The following is a 26,196-nucleotide window of genomic DNA, read 5'->3' as shown; positions in this document are numbered from 1 at the left end:
CTTGAATAGCACCAAAGTAGGCGGTGCACGTGTTGCAAACTTGACGTCACGATGACGAAATTGAACAAAACAATACATTGACCAACTGTCATATTACGTCATTGTGACGTTAAATTTACCCCGCACACTTGATGCAGCGTCAAAACGATAATATTCACAGCCTACTTTACCATTAATACTCGCAAAACCGCTTTCTAGACGTTTGTCGTTTAATTGTCATTATTTTAAAAAGTAACTTAAGACTGTTTTGCCCTAATTTTAGACGGTCATTAAAATAACTATTTAAATTTCTGAGACTTTCTAAAAAATTGGTTGAAATAACGCACCCTCAAACGATTGAACAGTGGTCCAATTTTGCGGTATTTGCATATAACAGTTCCTCATTACTGAAAATCCTTTTGTGGGGTGGGGAGAGGGTGCCTATCAATTTTTATTAACGTCTTTTCCACGTTGGGCGCCCAAAAAACTGGTCGTTTCGCGTCTCGTTGACGCCATTGTGTCCACGTGGCCGGGCGTCGGTCACGTGCTGCCCAGCTTGCTTTGATGTGTGCGTCGAAAATGGCGTTGACACGCGACTGCGGAATTTTTTTAAAATTGGACGAAAACGGCAATAAATCGACGGCAAATCGTCCGTGCCGACACGTGTTGCGGCTTATGCGCAACCGACGTTCTACTTAAGCTAGTTTAATTGAGATATTTTGTGTCTAAAAATCACAGTTTCACCCGCACCCACTAGAAAAATTAGCCCGAAAAATGGTTATCAAAGTTTGACGTCCTCTAGCCGCCAAACGCTGCAACTTAGCCTAGTCCTGTCAAAGACACGCGATAACCCCATTAATTACCTTTCTTTTGTTATACCGTGTATTTATACGGAATGTTTCAAATAAGCGGGTTATTAACGATTTTTTGGAAAAGTGCATCGAAATTAAGCCTACTATACTGACCGCCGCCATATTGGATTTATGTTTTGTCGAAGTGGCCTTTTTAACTAATTTTGACTTGAGAAACACGAATCCGGTGTCCGTTTTGTTGTAACAGCCGCCATTTTGTCACTGACCTTGAAATTAGGGTTTTTAAGACATGGCACACCAGACTAGTTCGCCAACTGTCAAGAAAACTTCTCATTCGCAATTCATAAGTTGAAAACGCACTATTTGTCGTCTAAATATCCAATATGGCATCCATGAAAAAGTTGATTTTATTGTTCCCTGTCTAATAAATGAATTTCTATGTTATACATACATACAAGGAAGATAGTTTTGCTTGAATAGCACCAAAGTAGGCGGTGCACGTGTTGCAAACTTGACGTCACGATGACGTAATGGCACAAAACAATACATTAACCAACTGTCACATTACGTCATTGTGACGTCAAATTTACCTCGCACACTTGATGCAGCGTCAAAACGTTAATATCCACAGCCTACTTTACCATTAATACTCGCGCGAAACGGCTTTTTAGACGTTTGTCGTTTAAATGCGATTATTTCAAAAAGTATACATTTTTTCCATTAAGTAACTTAAGACTGCCTTGCCCTAATTTTAGACGGGGAATAAAATAATGAAAATTGCGGTGTTTCATTTAACACAATTGACTTGTTTAAATCGCACTGTTTAAATTTTATTTTAGTGAAGCCAATTTTTGACCACCCTGTATCATTTTTCTAGCACCCACCTTGTTTAACACTACAAAACACAAAAACCAAGCAGAAAACTTTATCTGATATGCCAAAATTACAATAATTATGAATTTAGGTATTGCAAACGTCAAATGTCACATAAAACGGTAAATATCGAATTCAGGCGGCGGTTGTGGTGAACCACCCTGTATACAAACTTGCAGACAGTCATGGTAGGATAAAACACAGTCAAGTTGTAGTTTAAAGCGATTCTGCTCTTTCAAACAAATTTTATAATTTCACTTCTCTATGAAAGGGATTTTGACAGTTGACACTGTACTCTACTCTAAAATAAACAACAATTACACAAAAAAATCAAAACGACACTCATGACAGTATAAAACACAGTCAAATTAGTTTTTTAAGTGATTCTGTTCTTACAAGCATGTTTCATAACTTTACAGCTTCATGGGAGGGATTTTAACAGTTGACACTGTAATGGTAGTCATTTATATGTCAAATAAGCCATATTTTTGCAAATTTGGTCCACTGATATGTTAAATAAGCTCAACAATTCTGCACAAAACAGTCAAAACGACACTCATACAGATATAAAACTAAACACAGTCAAATTACTTTATTAAGTAAAATTGCGGTTCCAAGCAGCTCAGCATTTCAATGACAGACTAGACTAAATGTTAAATCAACAATATTGCTTTCAAAACACTTACGGAGGTGTAAAACACAGCTACTGTTACTTTTACATTCATTCTGTTGTTTTTTTCAATTTAGTTTTAAAGTTTCACAGCTCAATTGTGCTTTACACCTTTATGAGTAAGGTTTTGACAGCTGCTTATTTGGGACGTAATCTGGGGGTGTCATTAAAGTAAACACTATCAAAAATACCTCCATAAAGGTGTTAAACTACAAAACAACAACTTTGGATTCATTTATTGTGCTTTACAGCTCTATTGATAGGGTTCAGACTCAATTTGTTCTTTTTCGCGTCTCTTATAGTTTCCGAGATTGCAATGGTGCGGATCGAATTTGAATCACCCTGTATACAGTCCAAAAACCACACATGCATGTTGATGCGACACCTTTCTACACTTTGTAAAGATGAAGATGGTTTTCCTCTGTAATCTCGATCATAACGCTCGAATTGAAGGGCTCGGAGGACAGAAAGGGCCAGGTATATAGGGTGCGCGTGTTTAGGAACAAAAAAACCTTTTCGTCACCCGCAGCGTCAACGTTTTATCGAATAATGACAATCCCATTGTCCCACGCCCAATATCCATACCTCAAGAAGAAACCGACACCCGGTATATAAAGTTCCCATTTGGAGGATTTAAATTTGCGCTCTAATGGCTCTATTTAAGGCCACAATATTTTGTAAAGGAACCGCCTTAGTTTTGTCACGCTATTGTCAAAAGATGTGTGCGTGTAACGATTTTTTTTAGCAAATTACTGAACAACTGTTATTGTGCACTTTTACACCTCCATAAGCAATCATCATTAAGTTTTTTGTAAACCAAAAGTTAAGTTGTTAAGTTACTTAATGGAAAAAATGTATACTTTTTGAAATAATCGCAATTAAACGACAAACGTCTAAAAAGCCGTTTCGCGAGTATTAATGGTAAAGTAGGCTGTGGATATTATCGTTTTGACGCTGCATCAAGTGTGCGAGGTAAATTTGACGTCACAATGACGTAATGTGACAGTTGGTTAATGTATTGTTTTGTGCCATTACGTCATCGTGACGTCAAGTTTGCCACACGTGCACCGCCTACTTTGGTGCTATTCAAGCAAAACTATCTTCCTAGTATGTATAACATAGAAATTTAATTTATTTGTAATTATTTTAAAAAAATATTAATTTTTTTCCACAAGTAACTTAAATTTTAGACAGGGAACAATAAAATCAACTTTTTTATGGATGCCATATTGGATATTTAGACGACAAATAGTGCGTTTTCAACTTATGAATTGCGAATGAGAAGTTTCCTTGACAGTTGGCGAACTAGTCTGGTGCCATGTCTTAAAAACCCTAATTTCAAGGTCAGTGACAAAATGGCGGCTGTTACAACAAAACGGATACCGGATTCGTGTTTCTCAAGTCAAAATTAGTTGAAATGGCCACTTCGACAAAACCTAAATCCAATATGGCGGCGGTCAGTATAGTAGGATTAATTTCGATGCACTTTTCAAATATCAAAAAATATCAAAAAAAGTTTTAAAAACATGACAAAGACAACTGTACTAAAATGAATAGCATAATATAGATTGTTATCATTCTGTTTGGCAAACAAATTTGCATTCCACCCCCACACGGTACTTTAAAGAAACACGAATATAAATTACAATTTGAATCGAATCGAGGCCCTCCCCTGCTTTATTATAAAATCATAACTGACATCGTCATAAGTAGTTCGTGTGAGAGGGCAAACAAAAGAGGCGACAAAAGGCTTTAACGCCCTTTAAAAAGACACAAGAGGACTGAGAGTGAGAGTATCTATAACAGTTAATTTCGGGGGTCTGGACCCTAAACCAGGAAGTTGAGCAACGTCGCACTTTATTATCATTTTTTTTTTCACAGTCTAATATAATAGCCGATTTATCATCACGTGACATCTAAAAGGGTGTTAATATGGACTCCCCTGTCGTGTATAATGGGTTTTGAATTTTAAAGTCAAGTCGCAAGTTGTAAAATTAACTCAGTGTTTTAAGACCACCAGATTGACAGAAGAAGAACCGAAAAAACGGGAAGTAAAGAAGAAGAAATGGAGTCAAAACCCTGTGAGTTCTGTCATTTAAGCGACGACTGTCAAAATCCTGTTCGTAAAACTGTAAAACTATACAACTTGCTAGGAAAAGCAAAGACATTTTAAAAAGTATTTTATCTGTGTTTTATACCTCCATTAATGTTTGCAAAGCAATATTGTTGATTTGACATTCAGTCTAATCTGTCATTGAAACGTCAACTGTCAAAAACTCCACCATGAAGCCGTAAAAGTTTCTTGGAAGAGCAGAATCACTTAGGAAACTAATTTGACTGTGTTTTATACCTCCATGACCGTCTGCAAGGCTGTATACAGAGTGGTTCGCCGCCTGTATTCAATATTTGACATTTTTCTCAAGTGAAATTTAAAGAGTGCAAAAAGTCAATTGTTTTAAATGAAACACCGCAATTTTCATTATTTTATTTTCTTCCCCGTCTAAAATTCGGGCAAGACAGTCTTAAGTTACTTATGGAAAAAATTTATACTTTTTGAAATAATCGCAATTAAACGACAAACGTCTAAAAAGCCGCTTCGCGAGTATTAATGGTAAAGTAGGCTGTGGATATTATCGTTTTGACGCTGCATCAAGTGTGCGAGGTAAACTTGACGTCACAATGACGTAATGTGACAGTTGGTCAATGTACTGTTTTGTGCCATTACGTCAACGTGACGTCAAGTATGCACCGCCTACTTTAGTGCTATTCAAGCAAAACTATCTTCCTTATATGTATAACATAGGAATTCGTTTATTTGTAATTTTTTTCCATAAGAGAACAACAAACACTAGACAGATACACGGGTTTGAATGTGACATTTTCTTATTTATCACATTCAAAACCGTGTCTATTGCACCACCACCTGTTAGTCAGTATGACATTTAAGTGACAACTGTCAAAATCCCGTCCATGAAGCTGTAAAATTAGCTTGAGTCACTTTGAAAAGTAATTCCAGTTTAAAACGTTATTTAAAATCAAGGAAGAGGATTATACGAAAGTTTGTAGGGATGGAAAACATTCGGGAGAAACGGAAAAGCACATTCGATCCCGGATACCGGAAGTACTGGTTTTTGGCAAACGGGCGAGGCAATAATTTACCGCAGAACAAGACAAGCGGCTATTACGTCAATGGCACAGAACATTACGGATACAAAAAGTCGTAGAACGCAGAAGTTCGTACCCCATAATATTACCGTCGAAAAGGAAACTATTTAGGAGACCGCATTTGGGGACCTAATGACGCGCAACTAAACACCCTGATGATGCCATCGACCAGATTTTATTCGAGATTTATGGCGAATTTGCAACTCGTTCTCCTACAACAAATTGATTTTCCCCCTTCCCTCAATCGGAGAAAAAAAAACAATTAAGGACAGATAATGAGAGAGAGAGAGGGGGGATATCATCGGGACACAACAATGATAAAGGATCACGCGCGAGTAACCTCAGACTGCATGCCCAAATCAATTAAAGTATAATCCGGAACTGTATTTTCTCTTGTGACAGACCCTCTTACATAAGGGTGCCTTTTTGTCCCTTCGGTAATTACCTTCTATTCTGTCTGGAAAAGGACTAAAAAGTGCATTTCCACACAAATACCGTTTGCATTATTTAGGAGGTGCACAATCTGGCAACCTGATACAACAAAAATGCAAATTTGTAAAGAATTCAATTCCCTACCACCTCCATTTTTCAGGAAAGTGTTGGATCTCGCAATAAAAAAGCTTACAAGTGTTGTCCTTCAGATTTTACTACCCCACAGCAGTTTTTAGCCGATATCTCCTTTACACAACCAAATACCAGAAAAATGCATCTTAGCTTTTTTATAGAGAATTAAATTTCCTATAAAAAGGTTTTTTAAGAAAATTTGTAGCCCCACAAATAAAGAAGATATGCGTTGTTGAAGTTTTTTGTTTGCTCACAGTGGTTTTTGGCCGATATTTCGTTTACAAGACCAGATATAATCAAAATTAGCTTACTTGTAGAGATTTAAAGTCTCTATAAAACAGTTTTTACTAACAAGGACTCAATTTATCGAATGACAGGTTAAACTACTTACTTTGAAGTACTTCTTTTGTCCAGGCCTTTGCTTGCACTCCGAGTGAATGTAAACTCGTCTTGTCCGCGCCCCCCATACTCTAAAATAACAGTTTTACATTAATTTTGTGGTTTTAGCTGACAAAAAACTGAATTTGTTGACAAACTTAAAATAGAATGACATTTGGCCTAAAAGTGAGGTTAAGTTCACTTTCCCTTGGGCCTCATTCGTTTTCGAGCTCCATGGAGCGAGTAGCGCGTTTTTGACGTCACGATGACGTAATTTAGCAAAAGCATAATTTAACCAACTGTCAAATTACGTCATTGTGACGTCAAAAACGCTCTGCACGCTCCTCGGAGCTTGAAAACGAATGCGGCCTTGGTCTAGTACCGATCAATGAACTAGCATAGTATGACTGGATGGGACATGCCATATTTGAATCTACAAGCCCTATCAACTATTTTTTTTTCTTTTGATTTTTTGTAATCCTCATTAAATTTCCTATCTAATGATATAAAAAAATCATTACAAAATCAGGTAAAGTCAGGGATAAAAGTGGTGTCAAAGTTTGATCTGCCTAAAACAATTTGAAAGGACAGTCAGGGGCAAAATCTCATGTTCAACCCACTTGGGGTGAGAAAATTACTATTTTAAGCACATTTTTAAAATCCCCATTAAATTTCCTATCTAATGACATAAAAAACACTACAAAATCAGTCAAAGTCAGGGAGAAAAGTATTGTCAAAATCTGAACAGCCAAAAACACAGTTTGAAAGGACAGTCAGTGACAAAATCGCCTGTAAAACCTACTTGGATTGAGAAAATTACTGTTTTAAGCACATTTTTAGAAAGCTCATTAAATTTCCTATCTAATGACATAAAAAAACGTTACAAAATCAGGTAAAGTCAGGGAGAAAAGTGTTGTCAAAGTCTGAACTGCCAAAAACAGTTTGAAAGAACAGTCAGGGACAAAATTGCCTGTAAAACCCACTTGGAATAAGAAAATTACTGTTTTGAGCACATTTTTGAAATCCTCATTAAATTTCCTATCTAATGACATAAAAAAACACTACAAAATCAGTCAATGTCAGGGAGAAAAATATTGTCAAAGTTTGAACTGACAGAAATACAGATTCAAAGGACAGTCAGGAACAAAATCGCCTGTAAAACCCAATTAGAGTGAGAAAATTACTGTTTTAAGCACATTTTTGGAATCCTCATTAAATTTCCTAGCCAATGACATAAAAAACATTACAAATTCAGGTAAAGTCAAGGAGAAAATTGGTGTCAAAGTTTGATCTGCCTGAAACACATTTTGAAAGAACAGTCAGGGGCAAAATCTCATGTAAAACCCACTTGGATTGAGAAAATTACTGTTTTAAGCACATTTTTAGAATCTTGATTAAATTTCCTATCTAATGGCATAAAAAAACGTTACAAAATCAGGTAAAGTCAGGGAGAAAATTGGTGTCAAAGTTTGATCTGCCTAAAACAGTTTGAAAGAACAGTCAGGGACAAAATTGCCTGTAAAACCCACTTGGGGTGAGAAAATTACTGTTTTAAGCACATTTTTGAAATCCTCATTAAATTTCCTATCTAATGACATAAAAAAACACTACAAAATCAGTCAAAGTCAGGGAGAAAAGTATTGTCAAAATCTGAACAGCCAAAAACACAGTTTGAAAGGACATCCAGGGACAAACTTGCCAGTAAAACGCACTTGGAGTGAGAAAATTACTGTTTTAAGCACATTTTTGGATTCCTCATTAAATTTCCTATCTAACGACATAAAAAAACACTACAAAATCGGGTAAAGTCAAGTAGAAAAATGGTGTCAAAGTTTAATCTGCCTGAAACAGTTTGAAAGGACAGTCAGGGACAAAATCGCCAGTAAAACACACTTAAAGTAAGAAAATTACTGTTTTAAGCACATTTTTGGAATCCTCATCAAATTTCAAATCTAATGACATAAAAAACACTACAAAATCAGGTAAAGTCATGGAGAAAAGTGTTGTCTAAGTCTGAACTGTCAAAAACACAGTTTAAAAGGACAGCCAGGGACAAAATTGCCCGTAAAATCAACATGGAGTTAGAAAATTACTGTTTTAAGCACATTTTTGGAATCCTCATTAAATTTCCTATCTAACGATATAAAAAACATTACAAAACCAGGTAAAGCCAGGAAGAAAAGTGTTGTCAAAGTCTAAACTGCCAAAAACAGTTTGAAAAGACAGTCAGGGACAAAATTGCCAGTAAAACCCACTTGGAGTGAGAAAATTACTGTTTCAAGCAGTTACAAGGCCAAAAGCAACAGAGTGCACTAAACTGCTTTTTTCAAACTAACTCCAATTCAACTGCGCGTAGCTCTGTTATTTAAAAAGCTACAAAAAAGTGTAAACAATGAAAGTTGTAGGAAAATTCATTCTCTACAAGATCCTCTGTGTATTTGAGAGAACTGAAGATATATCAAGCAGTTCAAAAGAGAGATACGTTTACTAAATATGACACATGAAAGCAAAACAGGAAGTACGCAAAATTCGGCACGTGCCAATAATGACGGCCGGATATCACTAGCGTAGGGCTCGAAATGATATTTCATTCTTTGACTGATGCCCTTTTGTTCCCAATGACGCCCTTTTAAATTGTATCTAATCTAGAGTCAGAGAGGTTCTAAAAATGTCCTGAAAAAAACCGATAAAACAAAGTGGCAGAAAAGGGCCCGATCCAATATGATAATTGATCGTACACGGTCATATATCTCATATTTCAATAACACATATTACAATGCTAGGTATAAGGGCATTTTCCCATCAATCACTTACGGCTGGGAGAAAGTTCCACTACATTTAGCATTCACCATCCGTTTCCGCGCATATATACTATACGCCCTGATATTGGGCACTTGCCCATTCTGATAAATAAATATTGGCTCTTTTCAGTTTAAAAAATAAATTTAAATATTTTGCCATGTTAGTAGTTTTTCAGATGGGTTTCTTAAGGATTTAGTATTTTAAACCACTTTTCGCACGTGCATCTTGCAGCTTATCTTTATAAAGAGAGGGTGTTTTCGATATTCCCGAGCAAAAAAAAAACCGATGAGAGAGAGAAATATGGTTTCTACTTTTAAAAAGATTTACCCATGATCGCACTCGAAACGGACAACCGACCAGATCTAGAGGGTGCTGCATTGTCCGTCCATCTGCTTCGCCTTCTCGATTTCGTGCTCTCTCTGGCTTATTTCCGCATCGTGGCACTCGAAAAGTCGCTCCCAGGGCCCGCAGATCCGATCAAATCGCTTATTCAATCCGTTATCGAACGGTTCTTCTAATTCGCCAAAGTTATGCAGCCAACAAAACATACCTAAAAAGATATCGTTTTAATGGAACTGACCAATCGCAGAACGTTGTAGAAACCACTAAAAACAACTTCCAGAAGACACTGTCTTCTACTGAATGTTAGACATACAGAAACTTTTACAAGGCTGAGTGTAACCTTCCATACTAAAAGGCCTGTGTTATTCAACTGTGCCATGTTGAGAAAAAGCTTTAAACTTTCCAACTCAATTTAAGAGTAAAAAGTCCCAACAACTGATTGACTAATACAGATATGGTTAAACTACTTACATTTAAGAACTTTATAACGTCCCGACCGTTGTCTTGACTTCAGGGGTGTGTTAACTCGTCTTGTGCGTCCGCTGATACCTGGATTAACCATATTTTCACTAATTTTTGGGGGTTTTCCGCTAGAAAACAAAATTTGTTTCAAAAATCTCAACTGACAACGACGTTTGGCCTAAAAGTGAGGTTAGGTCCACTTTCAACCGCTTTTAGTTGTCAGTGATCGAAATCAATAAACTAGCATAGTATACCTAGATGGGACACGCCGTATTTCGTAAGTGACGTCTTTTACGGAAACTGTGTAAATCTCAACATAGTAGATAGTTTGTGACACTAGAAAAATGACATTTGGTATGACAGTGAGGTTAAGTCACAGTAGAAAATAAATAAGGGACTAAAATGCATCAGTGTCCTTTGACTATATAATTGTTTGGTATTTGTATTGTCCAACCTATTTTACATGGAACCCGGTTTACTACTAACTATTAAATTGAGTTCTAACTATGAAAACAGGTGCACAAGGCTGCAGTTTTTACCAAGTAATGACTGAAACTTATTTAAGAACTTTATAACGTCCTTACCTTTGTTTTAACTTCAGTCGTGTGTTAATGGGTCTTGAGCATCGAGATCTGAAATAACCATTTTTTTATTAACTTTTGTCGTTTTACGGGCAGAAAACCGAATTTGTTTGAAAAGCCTTTACAGAATGACGTTTGGTCTAAAAATGAGGTTAGGTCCACTTTCAACTGCTTTTGGTTGTCAGTGGTCCTGATTAATGAACTAGCATAGTGTACCTAGATGAGACATGCCGTATTTCATTAGTAAAGTATTTTAACGTAAATTTCAGCATCTAGTTTGTGATTGATCAAGAAAAGTAGCTTTCAGTTTGTTTGACCAATCACAATAAACTACAAAATACTGCAAATATAGTATTTATTAGGCATGTTAATTATTTTAACTATACGACAAGATTGAGCTATCCAATATCCAGGATTTAAAAAAAAAACGGTAAAAGAGGAACGATATTTCATTGGAAATCCGTGCCGGGAAGGAAAAGTATTACGTGTCGTCCGGATCGAGGCTAATAATAGACATGTGACGTTTGCCCAACGGCGTGTAAATGAAGAACAGTCCGGCGCTGGCTTAATGCCGGTCAATCTCAGGACGCCACATTGGTGGACAGAAGCCAGCCAATTTACGTTAGATTTATCGTCACTATAGACTTTTACATTTTCCTGGATGCTGATTTTTTTTCATTTGCCGCCATTTTGAGTTAGATCTTCCCCTATTTAAATACATACAACTGTCTACAATTTATCCCCTCCCCTTCTAATACCACAGAGAAAAAGGGATCCACCCCGTGTTTTCCTACCTGCCCTCAGGGCGCACTTTTCAATCAGTCAAAACCCTGAAACCAGAGACGTGTATCACCCCCCCATCACGTGTTTTTGAACGTGCAAACCACCCGAAAAGTGGCGTTTTGCTATTTAACTTTTAAATCAGAACTCTGATGATGACTGAAATCTGAAACCTTGACCGGGACTTATTAAATTTCCTTACCTCATTATCTTCTAAAAGCAAAGGCGGATCGGGGGGCGGTTTATTTCAGTTAAGCACGCATCAATGGTATAAAAATAGAACGTTAGGGAGGGACCAAGACGGCATCCCCCCCATTATTCCTTTGAAAAAGATAACAAGAAGCAATTCAAGAGAATATACAATTCATTTCTCTCTGCAATGCATACAGCCTGAGGTTTCACAATTTTGTCAGTTAGTGACGTCATAGCAATTTGATTTGAATTTTCGTATACACAATAATTCCACAAAAAACATAATTTTAAAGTCCCCCCTTCGTGAATCCATGACCGGCGGTAGAAAAAGTTTTGCAGCAATTTCAAGCGCATTACTAACGCTCGACTGCCATTGGCTGTGTTAGGGGTTGTTTTCCAGGAGGGGGTTGAGGGATGGGGGGGCAGTAGAGGCAGGGGGGGTAGGTTTTGCGCTCGACGTGTGTCAAGAACAGGCAAGACGCCACTTCCAATACGATGTTTCACGGTAATTGGATTATAGAATTTTAATTAATCGAAATATGATTAACAACGATTGATTTTTGTTCCTTCATTCAGCTGCACAGAAAAATGTTATTTATTTTGCTGCTCTCAGAAATTGCTTATTAAATCCCCGAAATGTCAATTTCGGTCCTTAAAGGGCCGAAAATCCACTAATCCCCATTTACGAGAGCACACTCGACCGACTCAATCATGGGCACTTTCAAGTGTCTCCTCTAGATAGCGCACATCCCCAACACTGATAGTGTCAAATATGTCACAAATTACAATGAAGACGTCAAAGGAACGAGACACGTGTGGGTCACGTGGCCGAAATATTAACGTTTTTGCCCTTGCTGGTAGAGAAATCAAAAAAAAGGGGGGGCAAGGACCAAACAGGCCTAAGACCCGTCAAATTACGTCGTGAACGATTTGATACGAATTATATCGTTACACGACACTATAAATATTTGTTAAATAACCGGCACGTGGCTTATTTCGTTGCTTTTTTCATAGTTTGTCACTCTGGGAAGGGGGAAGTTATGTACGGGCGTGGGATTGTTTCGACAGCATTACAAGCTCAAAAAAGAATATTCACGAAAATCTCATCTAGTTGAGAGTTCTAGTTCTAAACAGGGACTTAATTTAACAGCAAACAGCCCCAATAACTGATTCGACTAAGCGAAACTACTTACATTTAAGTGATTCATAACGTCCTCAGCTTTGGCTTAACTTCAGGTACATGTAGACTCGTCTTGTGCGTGAACCGGACCAAAAAATAACGCTTTTTTTAATTAAATTCCGTGGTTTTTCCGATAAAAAGGGAAATTGTTTGAAAACTTGTTGCACAATGACATTTGGTGCGAAAGGGAGGTTAGGTTCACGTTCAACTGCTCAGTTATCTTGGTTAATGAACTAGCATAATGTGACTGGATGAGACATGCCGTATTTCAACTTTTTTGTTTTTTTTTTTTAAAACAAGTTTGTATGATTACTTTTATGCTAAGCCTACGTGTGCAGCATTACGTTTATTGATATTTGGCAATAAAGTCACGTTGAAGTGCATTTACTTTTGAATTATCATTGAAATGACTGTGATGAATGTCACTGGACGGGACATGCACAATTAAGAAACAAATCCGTCTAATTAAATTTTTTATTTAAATTCAAATCAGTCCATTTATTTAAGTGATTTAAGAAAAATAATTATTTTAGACAAAATGACCTTTTTTGTTTAAAAATCATAACTGAAACTTTTCCCTAAACCGCAAACTACTTGAATATTCATTCTTTGGTCCAGAAATTAAACTGGAACGCCCAAAGTTATGTGTTTTTCTTCCCGGTAAAGTTGCTACTATTTACTTTCGGCCCCGCGGTTTGCTTTTGCATATTAGCCTTTTTCGGGGCCCGACAAAGTTCAAAACCTCAAAGGCGCAAAGTGAAATTATTATTAAATTAATGTTTATGACCGTAAAACTGAAAATTTCATTTACGAGGCAACTTTCGAATGTTAACTTAGGTAGATTGTTAGGGATGGGGGGTTCTATAAAAACGGTTTCAGTGCATTTCTTGACTAATCAATTTACCATCTGTTTCGGCAAATTATGATGATCCCGATTAAAAGCTAACGCAGATCGCCACAATCACGTACAACACGTAATCAGTTTATAAAACAATTTGTCCAGTCAGTGGTGCGTGTATATTGTACTGAAATTCGATTAATAATCGTATATGTTGTATAATCCCCCATTCCTATTACTTTGATTTGGAGCTGAAAGATGAATGTCAACATAATCGTCAATTAAATTACAAACTAATTTGCTCCGGGTGCTCTCCAGTGCTTTATATACACGGAGGTGGATCCTATTTAAGGATTACACGGGCGTGGGGATAATGGCAGTCAAGTAGTCAGGTTAATTGAAGCTCGTGCCTATTCAGGGCAAAAGCCGGCAGGTGCACAAAGATAAAGGCAAATCGGGCGAATTACCGTTGCAACGACCAAAGAGAGCAGCCGGTGAATGCAACCAAAATCCAGCCACAATTCAACGTCACCGATCCATAATCGGAAACGGAGTCTACCTTATAATTGGCACTCTAATTACACTATTAAAGGAAAAACCCATCGATTGTTTAAATCATACACAAACTATAGATTAGACTGAGAGTTAAATATAAATGAACCTTTTAGGTCCAAATAAATATGTTGTTATTGCAAACAGAGCCATTATATCCATCGAAAACGACAGATTGTCAACAACACTTGACTATAAACATTCAGTTTCCGAAAGGCCCTCAAAAGGAAACAAACGCACTTACCCTCTTTGGATAATTTATAGACCAGTCGATAAGAGAAATCTGTTCTCTTCGTAACAGTGGCGTACACCCTACATCCCCTTAAATTGCCGGTAATTTTTTTGGGCTACGCCCCAGTCCTGCTCACGTTGACGCGCCATATAAGGCAAACTTGTGACGTCACGATGACATAAGGACACTTGAAAAAAAAAAAACAGAAACCGTGTATTATAATTTAATATATTTCAATGTTGTTTTTATTATACATATTGGTTAAGTAAAATTATACAGGGTGGCGTCCTAAAAGCACGAACTTTCATATGATATGACCAATAATTTGTTTTTTTGTTCTTTTATATTTATATTGTTATAATTATTATTATAAACTTTGAAGCTTTCTCTAAACAGGCCTAAACATTTATATTATCAATATTCATAATCAATACTTTTTTTATGAGAAATTCAAAAAATTGCGCAACTGCAACTAAAAACAAGTTAAAAAATCTAATATTGCTCCCCTTGTTTGGTTTTTTTTTAAATATCTTGAGCACACATTTTAAAAAGTTGAGTTTTGAATGGCAAACTGATTTTGGCAGTTTTCTTAGCACTGAACTTTCATTATTAATAGTAATTAGTTATATTACAAGTAAAACACTTAAATTTCAAACAAAAAAAAGCAAACACGTAACGTTATTATATAGGTTATGTAACCTCACAAAGTGACGCTTCCCTCACTTCGTACACACACGGGTTAATTTCATATGAAACCCAACGGTTCCGAGAGAGAAATATTATAGTGAAACAATGCTCTTGACAAGGAAGGAACTTTAATTATTAGGCTATTATTTTACCCGGTTTATGTCCGTTTTCCCAACATTGGCTGCACTGGCAGACCAGCTTAAATAAGTTTAGTTTAGACTGTGTTCTTTTGCACCTAATCTATTACATTCAAACCTCAACTTACCCTAAGTTGTACTTAAAATCGACTTGAAACTGTAAGCAAAACAGACATTAAATAGTCTACTATCAAAATAGTTGCATAAGTCTATTCACACAACTCAATTTAAAAACCCCAATAATAAAATCCAATGATAAGATTAAAACTACTTACATTTAAGTACTTTTTTTAGGTCCGGGTCTTCAGGTGCATGTAAACTCACCGAACACTAAGAAATAACCCCTTTTTTAATTAATTTCTGTGGTAAAAAACCGCATTTTTTTTGAAAGTATGACATCTGGTCTAAAAGTGAGGTTAGGTTCACTTTCGAATGTTGTTGTAGCTGTCAGTTGGGATCAATGAACTAGCCAGCGTATGACTGGATGGGACATGCCGTATTTCAAAAGTTAGTCGAGTGTAGTTCAGACAGTGACTTTTTTCATTCGTTCTGTCACATTCAAAACAGAAGTTTTTTTTTATAATTAGTCCCACTTTTGTCAGAAGCATTGAGTGGCAATTAATTCTCTCCTACCGTGGATTTGCATACTTGTACAGCCGCGTAATATTATACAGGGTGGAACACTGAAAAAATTCCGGTAAAAATTGTTTCAGCTTAAAATGGCAGATGATGATTGTCAAAGTGGATCATCATGTTTTGTCTGTAGAATCAACCGGATTTTAGTAAGTAAAATTTTCTCATTAAAATTGTGCGCACCGTCCTGCCTTAAAACCAATTTAAGGTTCGTTACTTACAACTTTAGTTGGTGTTTTATTCTGTGTTGTCGTTATTGGTTCTGCCGCTATCGAAAGAGTCAAGGGCATTATTTTCAAAGGGTGCCCGTTCAGTTTCATGTCCGCCGTTTTGGTCGAGTCCTGCAAAATAATGACACTGACAACCTTAAACATTTAGTTTAAGGTCTAACCTAACCTTAAAGTCGCGACTGTGCGACGAACTAGAGGGACTCATCATGGCGGCCTTGCTGTGCGCGGGTTTGCCCTTGCTGGTCACGTGATCTCTCAGCGCCATCTGATAGGCCAGTTCAAAAGCCTGGCCCAAGGTCAGTATGATTTCAGTGGCGTGCTCCTGGAATTTTTTTTGTATAAAACCGCTTTTGGTTTTTTAAGGTGACACTTACAGGGCTGAGAACTTGGAACACGTGACAGTAGTGAGTGTCGCTGTCTTTGGTGATGTACGCGAAATACGACTGTTCGTCGTCGGCCTGACATGCGCAGTTCATGTTGACTATTTCGTGTTCGCATATGGTGTTCTGTTGACATTTCAATCACACTGTCAAGTCACTTTAAATTTAATTAAGGTTATGTTACTTGAGTTGTAGGGTTGATGAATTTAATCCCTTTATAGGATATGGCCAGGACAATCTCTTCTAGAAAGTGTTCTTTGGATTTCACCACTTTTTGTATGGACTTTTTGGTTGAGTCAGTCCCTTTGAACTCTTTTAATAACGTGGAACCCCAATACTACAAACTTTAAGTTATAAAAAGTCGGGAAAAATTGGGGTGGTCACCTTGGCCGCGTATTTCACCGCCCCCGTGATGAGAAGGATGGGCTGGTGCCGCCACTGGCTTTTAATCGAATTGCTGCCCCCCACAAAAATTTCAGAAGGTTTTTTCACCGGTCTGCCCGGCGGTTGAGGGGCAGGCCTTGATTTTTTGTGGCGGTGTCTTATGGTGCCAGTGTTGCCAGCGCTCGAACTCGAATGAGTGCTCTGAGTTGACGGCGATGACATTTCTGAGTCAGTATGACTCGTTGCTCTCTGAGTTTACAAACTAGAGAAAATCGAGTTTGTAAAAACAAAAACTTACCAAAGAACTGGTATCAACGTTGATTTCTTCCATTCTAGGACCGCTCGAAGCGCCCTCTGTCCCTCCAACGCTAGCCAGAATACGTTTCCGATGTCCCACTTTGTCAATGTCCAGCACCGCGGACAATTCCACGTCCCAAATCCGTTTAATACGCTCAATGTCGTGGTACAAGTGTTTGTTAAACGTGTCGAGGTACTCTTCCAAGTTGATTCGTTTCAACCACGATTGGACCGAATTCTGATCGTTTGTTCCTGAATTGATTTGATTGGTTACTTTCAGTGGCAGTTGACGTACCGCCTCCATGATGGTTTTTCTGTCATCCTGATTGGTTATTTCCATGTCGAGCAAGTCGGTTTCGGCCAAAACACCATTCTGTTTGTAGTCACGAGTTATTATAATAAATCAGTTATGTCACGTGTGTTATGTGAAGTTTAAAAATGTCAATGTCGTTAAGGCTGTCAATTACGTTAAAACAAACTGCTATTTTAATGAAATTTCCTATTAAAAAAGTATGTTAATAATAATAAGATATAATAAACGTTAAAAGAGTGATTGAATATGTGGATTATTAGGAACGTACCAGAAACCGAACATCATCGAATCCTCGTGCCGTAAATCGTTCAGTAAAATCCCCCATCCCGAGACTTTGCAACCAATTCTGTACAGTCATTTCGGGTGGGTTGTTCAAGTTGTTTTGCGAACAGGATATGGTCATTAAGCGGTTCTGGAATTCCTTTTCCAGTTCGGCGACGAAAACCGATTCGCGAACGATTCCGGTGCCGAACGAGGCCATGATTTCCTGGATTTTTGCCCATTCTTCCTGTTCGTCGAAAGGACTTAGGGCCGACATCCGGTCGCTTTTGTTGTCCCTGTTCTCCTTATTTTCCTGTTCTTTCTCCGAACTGGACGATATTTCGCCGCTGTCCCTGTCCAAGTCGTCTCCGTTCGCGTTGTCGTAGACGCGTTTCAGTTTTTTCAGGGTTTTCGGTCGGACGGCCGGAATGTTCATGTTTAAACTCTCCAAAATACCGCTCGACGAACCTTTTATCAACCCTTTTGAGTGTCCAAATTAACTTAAATACAGTCAGGTTTTAAACAAATTACCCGAATAAGGAGTGTCTTCTTCGAGGATATTGTCTGACAAGGAAATGCTGCTCGAGAAGCTTCCACTTGACTCACGCTCCCCTATCAGGAGATATTCCTCCTCGGTTTCGGTCTCCATGTCTCTAGAACGTCTCTTATACTCCTAGGCGCAGCATGTTTCGAAATAATAATTTGCTGAAAATTCCTTACAAACCTTGTCATGTAACAGGAAATCCTGCCAATAATCCAGTAAAAGCTAGCAAAAGGAAAACAAAAAAAAAAGCAAGCGGTTTTAACCCTAATAAATTTATTTAATAAAAAAATAACAGTGCAAATAAAAAAAAACAATGAATAAAGGCTCTGTAAAGTTGCAATAAACAAAAACTAAGCCAACAATATGTAGCAATAACGTATGATTTAAGTCACACTTAATTAAAATGTGACAACTATACAAATGAACACTAAAAAGGTGCTAAAATACTGTTTTTAAAAATGGCCCAAAGTCAACTCACCTGACTTAAAGGTCGAATTTTTTCGTAAATAATACTTTCAGCTTGGATGGCGGATGGTGGGGGGTGTTCCGGGGTAGGAGGTTGATTATAGTGGGTGGGGGAGAGGGGAAACTCTTTATCTTTCCGATTGTCGGTGGACACGACAATGTACGCGTTGGACACGAACGTTTTTTCCGGAACCGAACTGGACAAGTCGTTTTCCTTGCCTTTGAACGTGTAGTTTTCGTAAACGTCGTGTCGGCGCAGTTTTCTGCGCGGGTTCTGCTGTTTGATTGGCACGTTCTCGTACAGGCTGGTTATGGCCACCGGTTCCGGTTTTTTGCGACAGTCCAAATCCTCGCTTTTACCTCGTTGGAGCTCGCTACGAGGACTGGAAAACGACAAAAACACCGTTGATGTTGAACCAATAAGAAACAGTGGTTGAAGCTCTTATAGATACTTCTAGACGTTCTACATCTTTCCAGAACCTTCCGGGACGTTAGAAACTTTTAAAACCTTCCGAAAGCCTTTAGAACGTGCTTAAACAATCTGGAACCTTTTCTAACCTCTTGAAGCTACCTAGTACCCTTTGAACGGTTGTAGAAGCTTTCAGAACCGTCTAAAACACTGTAGAACATTCTAAAACTTTCAAAGCCATATACAGGTGCAGTAAATCCAAAACCGACCATAGGAAAACCGCGTAACGGACAGAGAAACGTACATTATTGCATGCGCGGGACTAAGACAAAAAGCGAAAAAAAATATCAAGTAGGCCATATTTTCAGCGCGCTGTTGCCAAACGCCAAGTATCACTCAAATACCGTCGACAAAACAACTTTTTCTGTCTTAGTCCCGCGCATGCAATAATGTACGTTTCTCTGTCCGTTACGCGGTTTTCCTATGGTCGCTTTTGGATTTACCACACCTATATACTCCTAGAACGTTCCACATCCTTTCAGAACATTCAAAAACGTTCTAGAGTCTTTACAAACGTTGTAACATATTTTGAAAGCTCTTAGAACCTTCCCGGACACCTTAAAACAATATAAAAATTTGTGTAACCTTTCGAAAGCCTTTAGAACGTGATTAAACTTTTTAGATCAATGCAGGACCTTTTCTAACCTTTTGAAAGTATTCAGTACTTTTTGAAAGGTTGTAGAAGCTCTTAGAACCATCTAAAACACTTTAGAACGTTCTAGAATCTTTAAAAACATTGTGGAATCTTTCGGTAACTGTTAGAACCTTCCAGGACGTTTTAGAAGAATATAGAAACTTTTAAAACGTTTTGAAAGTCTTTAAAACGTGCCTAACACTTCTAGAACAATCCGAGACCTTTTCTAAGCTCTTAAAGCTACCTAGTACCTTTTGGAAGGTTGTAGAAGCTTTTAGAAATATCTAAAATACTCTAACATCATCTGAAAGGTCTTAAAATTTTCAGAGCTCTCTTCTCTACACTTAGAACGTTCCACATCCATTCAGAACGTTCTACAGTCTTTAAAAACATTGTGGAATCTTTTGATAACTGTTAGAACGTTCCAGGACGTTTTAGAAGAATATAGAAACTTTTAAGACCTTTCGAAAGCACTTAGAATGTGCTTAAACTTTTTAGAGCAATGTGGAACCTTTTGAATATATGCAGAACACCTTAGAACTTTATAAAACCATCTGAAATGTGTTAGAAACTTCCAGACCAACACACACTTGCTCCGCCCCTTCTTAATTGAACTTTCTACGTCAACTAACCAACGCCACGCCCCTTCCACTTAAAAATTGACAGACTTACCGTTCAATTTCGTCATCGAGGGCGATATTAAAAACATTCATCTCCACATACTGATCCATGCTGTGGCCGTGACTTAGAGGTCTTCGGGGCTCCGCCTCAAACTCGTTCAAGTTGTTTTGACTCCTGGTGCCGCTGTGGGCGAGAAACAGGTACTCGTACGCCCCGTTGCTGACTCCTTCGACAGACGCGGACATGTGGGTGGGGGACAGAGGGACCGAACGTCTCGGTGGCTTTTTAGGGGGCGTGGGCTGCAACAACCACACCCTTCTAGTCACACACACACCCCTCGTTTACTAGATCGGGTCATACCGAAATTTTGCTGCCTGAACCTGGACTGTGCGACCCTTTATTCATCGGAATGTACAGGGGAACGCCGCCGCTGTCCGGGCGTCGTCCGTAACCCAAACTGGACGCGGTCGAGGACACGGAAATCTGATCAAACTCGCGATTCGAGCAACTCAAGTAGTTCATGTCGTCGTAAGGGACGCCACTGTCCATGAACTGTTTAGGAGCCGCTGGAATCTGGTAGAGACTGTTATCCGAGTCTCTGTGTAATTAAAACATTTCAAGGGCCACTGAGTGGATTAGTTTTAATTTATCAAACCTAGTTCCGTTAGCAAAATTGAAACTGATACCGTGCAAAGGCGACAACTTACTAGCGGAATGCATGCGTTTAAGCGTGCTAGTCCTAGAAAGTGCAATGTTCTAACCTCAAACTACAAGAAACCGAACAAAACGTACATAGAGTGATCGGACACTCCCGAAATCCTGCGGTCGTCAAAGGCTTCGGGAGGTCGCGCGTACTTTTGAAAATTCCATTTTTGAGGCGAGGTGCACGGCGAAGGATCGGTTACGACCGATCTGAGACACCAGAAAAATGTTTGCTCCACATAAATCACGGAGGATTAATCGGCTTACCTGGCGTTTTTGGACGAGGGACGCACATTTTCGTAGGGACTGCCCAAGTCAGAATCAGTGTACGACAATGTGGGAAACGGTTGACTGATGCTTTCCACGTCACTATCCACTAATGGAAGACCACGTTTATGACCTGAAAACCACCTCAAACTTGCCGTTACTACTTCCATTTGACAGCTGTCAGAACTTACGTTTCAACAGGCCGATAATCTCCTGAGCGGCCTGAGCGTTATGAAACTGCCTCAGCAGATCCCAAACGGTGAAATTGTTCGAATCCCTGATGGTGACGTCGACACCCCGGTCTAGAAGGGTGCGCGCCACCTCCACTTTGCCGCCAAGGGCGGCTTCGTGCAAAGCCGTCCCCGATTTCGTCCTAATATTTACGTTGAAACCCGCCATTAGGAGTACTTCAACCACCGCCCTGCAACCAGAAATACAAAAGTCTAATGCGGTCCTGTGTTGCATCTTTGAAAAAAAAAATTGCTAAAGCAAAACGGGAGGGGGTCAGAGGGAGTGAGTACGAATTTAACTGAATACGTAATAGGTTGCCCGGTCTGATGCAATATGTATGTGCCGCGATGCGTGAATGAAGCAGATTGCATCTAGATGCCATCAGATGCCCTGGAATATCCTATATTGCTGCTCATAGAGCGTAAAGTAGTTACTCGGCATAGCCCACAGCCCAATTATTGTGCTCAAGATTTTCGATAATCCAAAATGTAAACAAAAGTCCAACAAATGACGTCACAATCCAGTTGGTAATTTTGACTTGGTTTTAGAGAAGGTGCATGCTTAAGTTAGTCAATAGTCCCACAGATTACGCCACTACTCTTTAAATCCGGTTACAGGGATATTATAGAAAAAGTCCAGTTACTATTGTTTCTGCTACACCCTGTATAAAGGCGTTAACAATGATTATAACTATCAGTTGTCCCGCTTAATTATTTAGGGTCATATGGAGACCCCTAAACCAGTTTGCTGGGACAATAAATCACTTCCAATCAATCGACCTTTAGATTACAATTGTTTAGGGTTCCCTGGAATTTTTAGTGTTATTTAAGGTCACTAGCCTTGGAACTATTCAAATCAAACTGTTTCAAGTACAAATATTTGAAATCAAATAAGGCGGGTCGGTTTTATTTGAGTGCAGGTTCAGTTTATTTCACAACCGCACCTGACCTAAACATTGTAAGCAATATTAGGGTCACATGACATACTGAATTTCTATAGGTTTTATGGATAAGTCCACATGTGTCTGTGATTAGTGTTTGGTCCAGAAAATGCAGCAAGCTAAAAGCTGCTTTTTTTGATCCAACACAAAGAACCCTTCTAACAAAACTTGCAATTTGCTTGGAAAAAAGTTTAGTTAAACAAATGTCGAACCCACCTATTACCACCACAGTTTCCACTTTTCACACAATATAACAGAAAAGCATTTAATTTAAAGCACAAATCGCTAAATTCAATAAAAACCCTGAAATAAAAACAAACAATAAACAAATAATTATTGTGGTTATATCTCGTTGTCAAAAGTCAAATTAAAACCGCAAACGTCAAATGTCTGCGACGTTGCCGACTGGGGCAGGAGTAAATAATGTTGTGAAACCTATCAGAAATTGACTGATGTTGCCTGATTTTAATTGTTTTTAACCATACATGAGAGCTACACAACCAGTGTGGACATGATTGAGTGACCAAATTTTTTTTTCTTCTTCAATTAAATTAATAGGACAAAATGACCAAACAAAACTAGTAGAGTAATAACTGGCAACATGGCAATAGAAAATTGTGACAGATCTTATAACCCAACTTTTTTTTGCTTTGTTGATCGTTTATTAGTTTATTATTTGTTGTGGAGTTCTCTGTTAATTCTAACAAACAATTTAATTATTACAACCTGTTAAGGGAAGATTCTCTTACTGATCCGGACCGTGTTACATTAGAACTGCGGCTATTTCAGGCAACCCGTGATACACCACTGTTGAGGCAATATTCTCAGGCTTATTTTGGTATTAAATACGGTCCCTGGTGCCACAATTCATAAAGGTAAATAACAAAGTGAATTAAATCACTTCTAGCTAATTCGGACAATTCAAATCCCGAACGGCTGTTCAAATCAAAAAAAAAAAAGTCACGTGACTTGTAACGTGGTTTAGTCTCTGAAGGTCACGTGACCGCCAGCTTAACAGTACTAAAAAAGATTGGGACTAGAAATGATGCTCTTTTATGGAATGAAGGGACGCAACGATCCGTACACAACTCATCCTGGTGAATAAATCCAGAATTGGCACATTGATGAATTTCACAGGTGTATGCAACAAACAAGCTGTTGCACAGAAACGCTTTCCCCTCTTGCACCCCCCTATGGAAAGGTAGAGCACGGCTTTAACGCCGTGATGCGGACACCTAATGCGATTCGAATGCACGTTTCAGCGTTTTAGGGTTCCCCCCCAACCCCCACCCTTGTTATTGACTAGCGAATCAATTAATGGTCATTTTGCCCCCGCTAATTGGGACCCGTTTTATGCCCCGCACTATTTAGACTTTACACGTTTATGAACTTATTGATCTTCGTCCCGGTAATTGCACATTCTCGCCGGTGTACGAGTGGTTTTTTCAAAAGAGGGGCGCTTGTAGTAGCATAATTAAAATCGCGTTTTTATTATTCGCATTCTGATCGGTTTTACTGTATTATGACGCATAAAACTGTTTACAGCCCTCAAAAGTATTAAGTTGCTCCATAAAGCCTGCACTTTATTAGCAAAATAGAGCTGGAATAAAACAGTGAAAAACTTACCGGTGACCATTCCTACTGGCTAGATGGAGAGGAGTGTGAGGGAAGACGATGTCTGGGGTGGTACGTTGGATCAGCATTGGATCAGTTCTCACCAGCAACTGAACCGTTTCTAACCTGAAAAACGATTTAAAAACAAAAATTAACACACTTAAGTGAGAGAGAGAGAGGAAAACACCAACTTACCGTCCATATTGAGCAGCCAATTCAAGTGCGGTCTCCCCTCTGGAATTTCTGATTCCCGGATCGCAATTCTTCTCCAACAAAGCGCTGACGACTTCCGTGTGGCCGAATTGGGCGGCACAATGAAGAGCAGTCTCGTCGTCCTTAGTCTGTCCCCCCAAAAAAAAACCAAATAAAACCCCGGAAAGTTTTGCCTCTATTGCACGAATATGTAAACCCTCAAAACTTGAAAGTTTCACCGAGTTTCTGAACGTTGCGAAACTTTGTTAAAGGTAACTTGAAAGGAGATCACCGGAAGTTTGCCAATTTGGCTTAATTAATAAATAATTCCAGACAAGATGATGCTTGAATGTAGTTTGCCTCTAAATGTGACAACATTGCAAACAAAATTTCCAAGTATATGACTCTCGCATTTCAGAGTTAAAAAATAAACCAAGTCGAGGGCAAGTTCCGCTTTTCAATCCGAAACTCCAACAAAGTTTCAACATCTTTTGCATTAAACTGAATTTAATATTTCCAACATTCCAACTCCAAGCAAAACAAAACTGCCTGAATGTTTCGAACCGGAAACTTTATAAAACACTTTAAATGAACTTTTTTTTGGCTTAACTAGTTAACTTACCGTTAAATTGACGTTACAACAAATCGGCCCCGATAACAAAAGTTTGACGATTTCTAAATGTCCAGACCAAGCTGCCAAATATAAGGGAGAGGAGCCTTTACTGTCCACGATGTTTGGGGACGCGTCGTGTTCTAAAAGAAGCTGCACTATGGCCCTGAAATCAGTCAAAAATTGAGGATTGAAGAGAAATAGGATGGGTGAAACGTACGTGTGTCCATTCAAGGCTGCATGATGAAGGGCTGAGTAACCACTGCTGTCCTGAACATTGGCACCAGGACCTCTTCGTAAACTGACAAAAAAACTGACTATTTTATGATTGGTCAAAAAAAAGCAGCCAATTCTAGGCTGAGCTGGTTAATTAGACCAACAAAAACCACCTAGGTTATAAGTGTTGTTTTGACTGTGACATTTTACATTTCATTTGGCACAAACAAACAACACAAGCTAGAAATTCCAAAAGGTGGTTCTGATTATTGATTTTGACCCAGTTTTGTGCAAGAATTAATTGCATTGGAGGTTGAAAAACTCATACCTAACCCCACAATGTTAAACAGGTCAAAACCACAAATCAAATCACTTATAACCTGTTACAATTCAATATTAGTTATCTACTGGACCTTGAAATTTACAGGCTTTATCAGTAAGGTTTGTGTGTTGTTGTGGGAAAATTAGAAGTCTTTAGGGAAAAATTACTAAAAAAGAAACAGTGTAGCAGACTAAACTATACAATCTTAGGGCTTGTTAAGGGTTTGAAAAAAGTCTTCAACTAACACAAGTGTTTGTTGTAAATTCAATGCATCTTTGAGTATTCATCAGGTGAGTATTCATTTTAAAGGACTCGGGTCATTAATACAGCTGTAAACCTCAATTTAACTTACCTTGCCAAAGGGCCACTCCTTTTCGCCCGTTGTCCTAGGATTTTTTCCACAACGGCCGTGTTGCCCTTTCTGGCAGCCTCCAGCAATTCCTGGTCTTTGCCCATCGCGTTTCCACGCCGGAAAACACTACATTTCTACGGTTTTAAGGGTTTTTTTAATAAAAAACACGCACGTAAACTGGCCACTACCACAACAATAACAACCATATTGGGCAGACGACGGTGGCGCGCCTAGCGGCTGTCAAACGCAACAGCGCTTTCAACAGTGTCACTGGCGGGGTTTGTATCGATTTT

General features: G+C 38.5%; 1 protein-coding gene across 11 annotated transcripts in view; it reads right to left on the bottom strand.

The window, feature by feature from the left end:
- Positions 1-26,149, bottom strand: part of LOC145736190 (ankyrin repeat and SAM domain-containing protein 1A) — a 29,436-nt gene extending 3,287 nt beyond the window's left edge. For 2 of the 11 annotated variants that reach the window (XM_081990480.1, XM_081990478.1), the window contains exons 1-25: positions 25,904-26,148; positions 25,234-25,314; positions 25,026-25,179; positions 24,407-24,552; positions 24,224-24,337; positions 21,618-21,847; positions 21,427-21,559; positions 21,250-21,369; positions 21,113-21,196; positions 20,818-21,055; positions 20,509-20,756; positions 18,747-19,116; positions 18,256-18,397; positions 17,732-18,204; positions 17,152-17,523; positions 16,854-17,102; positions 16,654-16,806; positions 16,464-16,595; positions 16,256-16,411; positions 16,081-16,200; positions 14,415-15,986; positions 10,632-10,679; positions 10,057-10,175; positions 9,571-9,793; positions 6,455-6,533 (exon numbers count right to left, since the gene is read on the bottom strand). In XM_081990480.1, coding sequence (XP_081846606.1) covers positions 15,963-15,986; positions 16,081-16,200; positions 16,256-16,411; positions 16,464-16,595; positions 16,654-16,806; positions 16,854-17,102; positions 17,152-17,523; positions 17,732-18,204; positions 18,256-18,397; positions 18,747-19,116; positions 20,509-20,756; positions 20,818-21,055; positions 21,113-21,196; positions 21,250-21,369; positions 21,427-21,559; positions 21,618-21,847; positions 24,224-24,337; positions 24,407-24,552; positions 25,026-25,179; positions 25,234-25,314; positions 25,904-26,007 — 3,843 coding nt within the window. In that variant the 5' untranslated portion in view covers positions 26,008-26,148 and the 3' untranslated portion in view covers positions 6,455-6,533; positions 9,571-9,793; positions 10,057-10,175; positions 10,632-10,679; positions 14,415-15,962. Of the gene's footprint in view, positions 1-6,454; positions 6,534-9,570; positions 9,794-10,056; positions 10,176-10,212; positions 10,302-10,631; positions 10,680-14,410; positions 15,987-16,080; positions 16,201-16,255; positions 16,412-16,463; positions 16,596-16,653; positions 16,807-16,853; positions 17,103-17,151; positions 17,524-17,731; positions 18,205-18,255; positions 18,398-18,746; positions 19,117-20,508; positions 20,757-20,817; positions 21,056-21,112; positions 21,197-21,249; positions 21,370-21,426; positions 21,560-21,617; positions 21,848-22,813; positions 22,970-24,223; positions 24,338-24,406; positions 24,553-25,025; positions 25,180-25,233; positions 25,315-25,903 lie in introns of those variants that run through there. The other 9 variants (XM_081990483.1, XM_081990484.1, XM_081990481.1 and 6 more) reach the window with 8 other exon arrangements.
- Positions 26,150-26,196: the final 47 nt, after the last annotated feature.

The sequence above is a fragment of the Ips typographus genome, linkage group LG12 (genome assembly GCF_016097725.1).
Source record: "Ips typographus isolate SLU linkage group LG12, UJ_Ityp_2.0, whole genome shotgun sequence".
NCBI lineage: Eukaryota > Metazoa > Arthropoda > Insecta > Coleoptera > Curculionidae > Ips > Ips typographus.
Note: the sequence above shows the minus strand (reverse complement) of the source record. Positions and strands in the feature narration are given on the sequence as shown.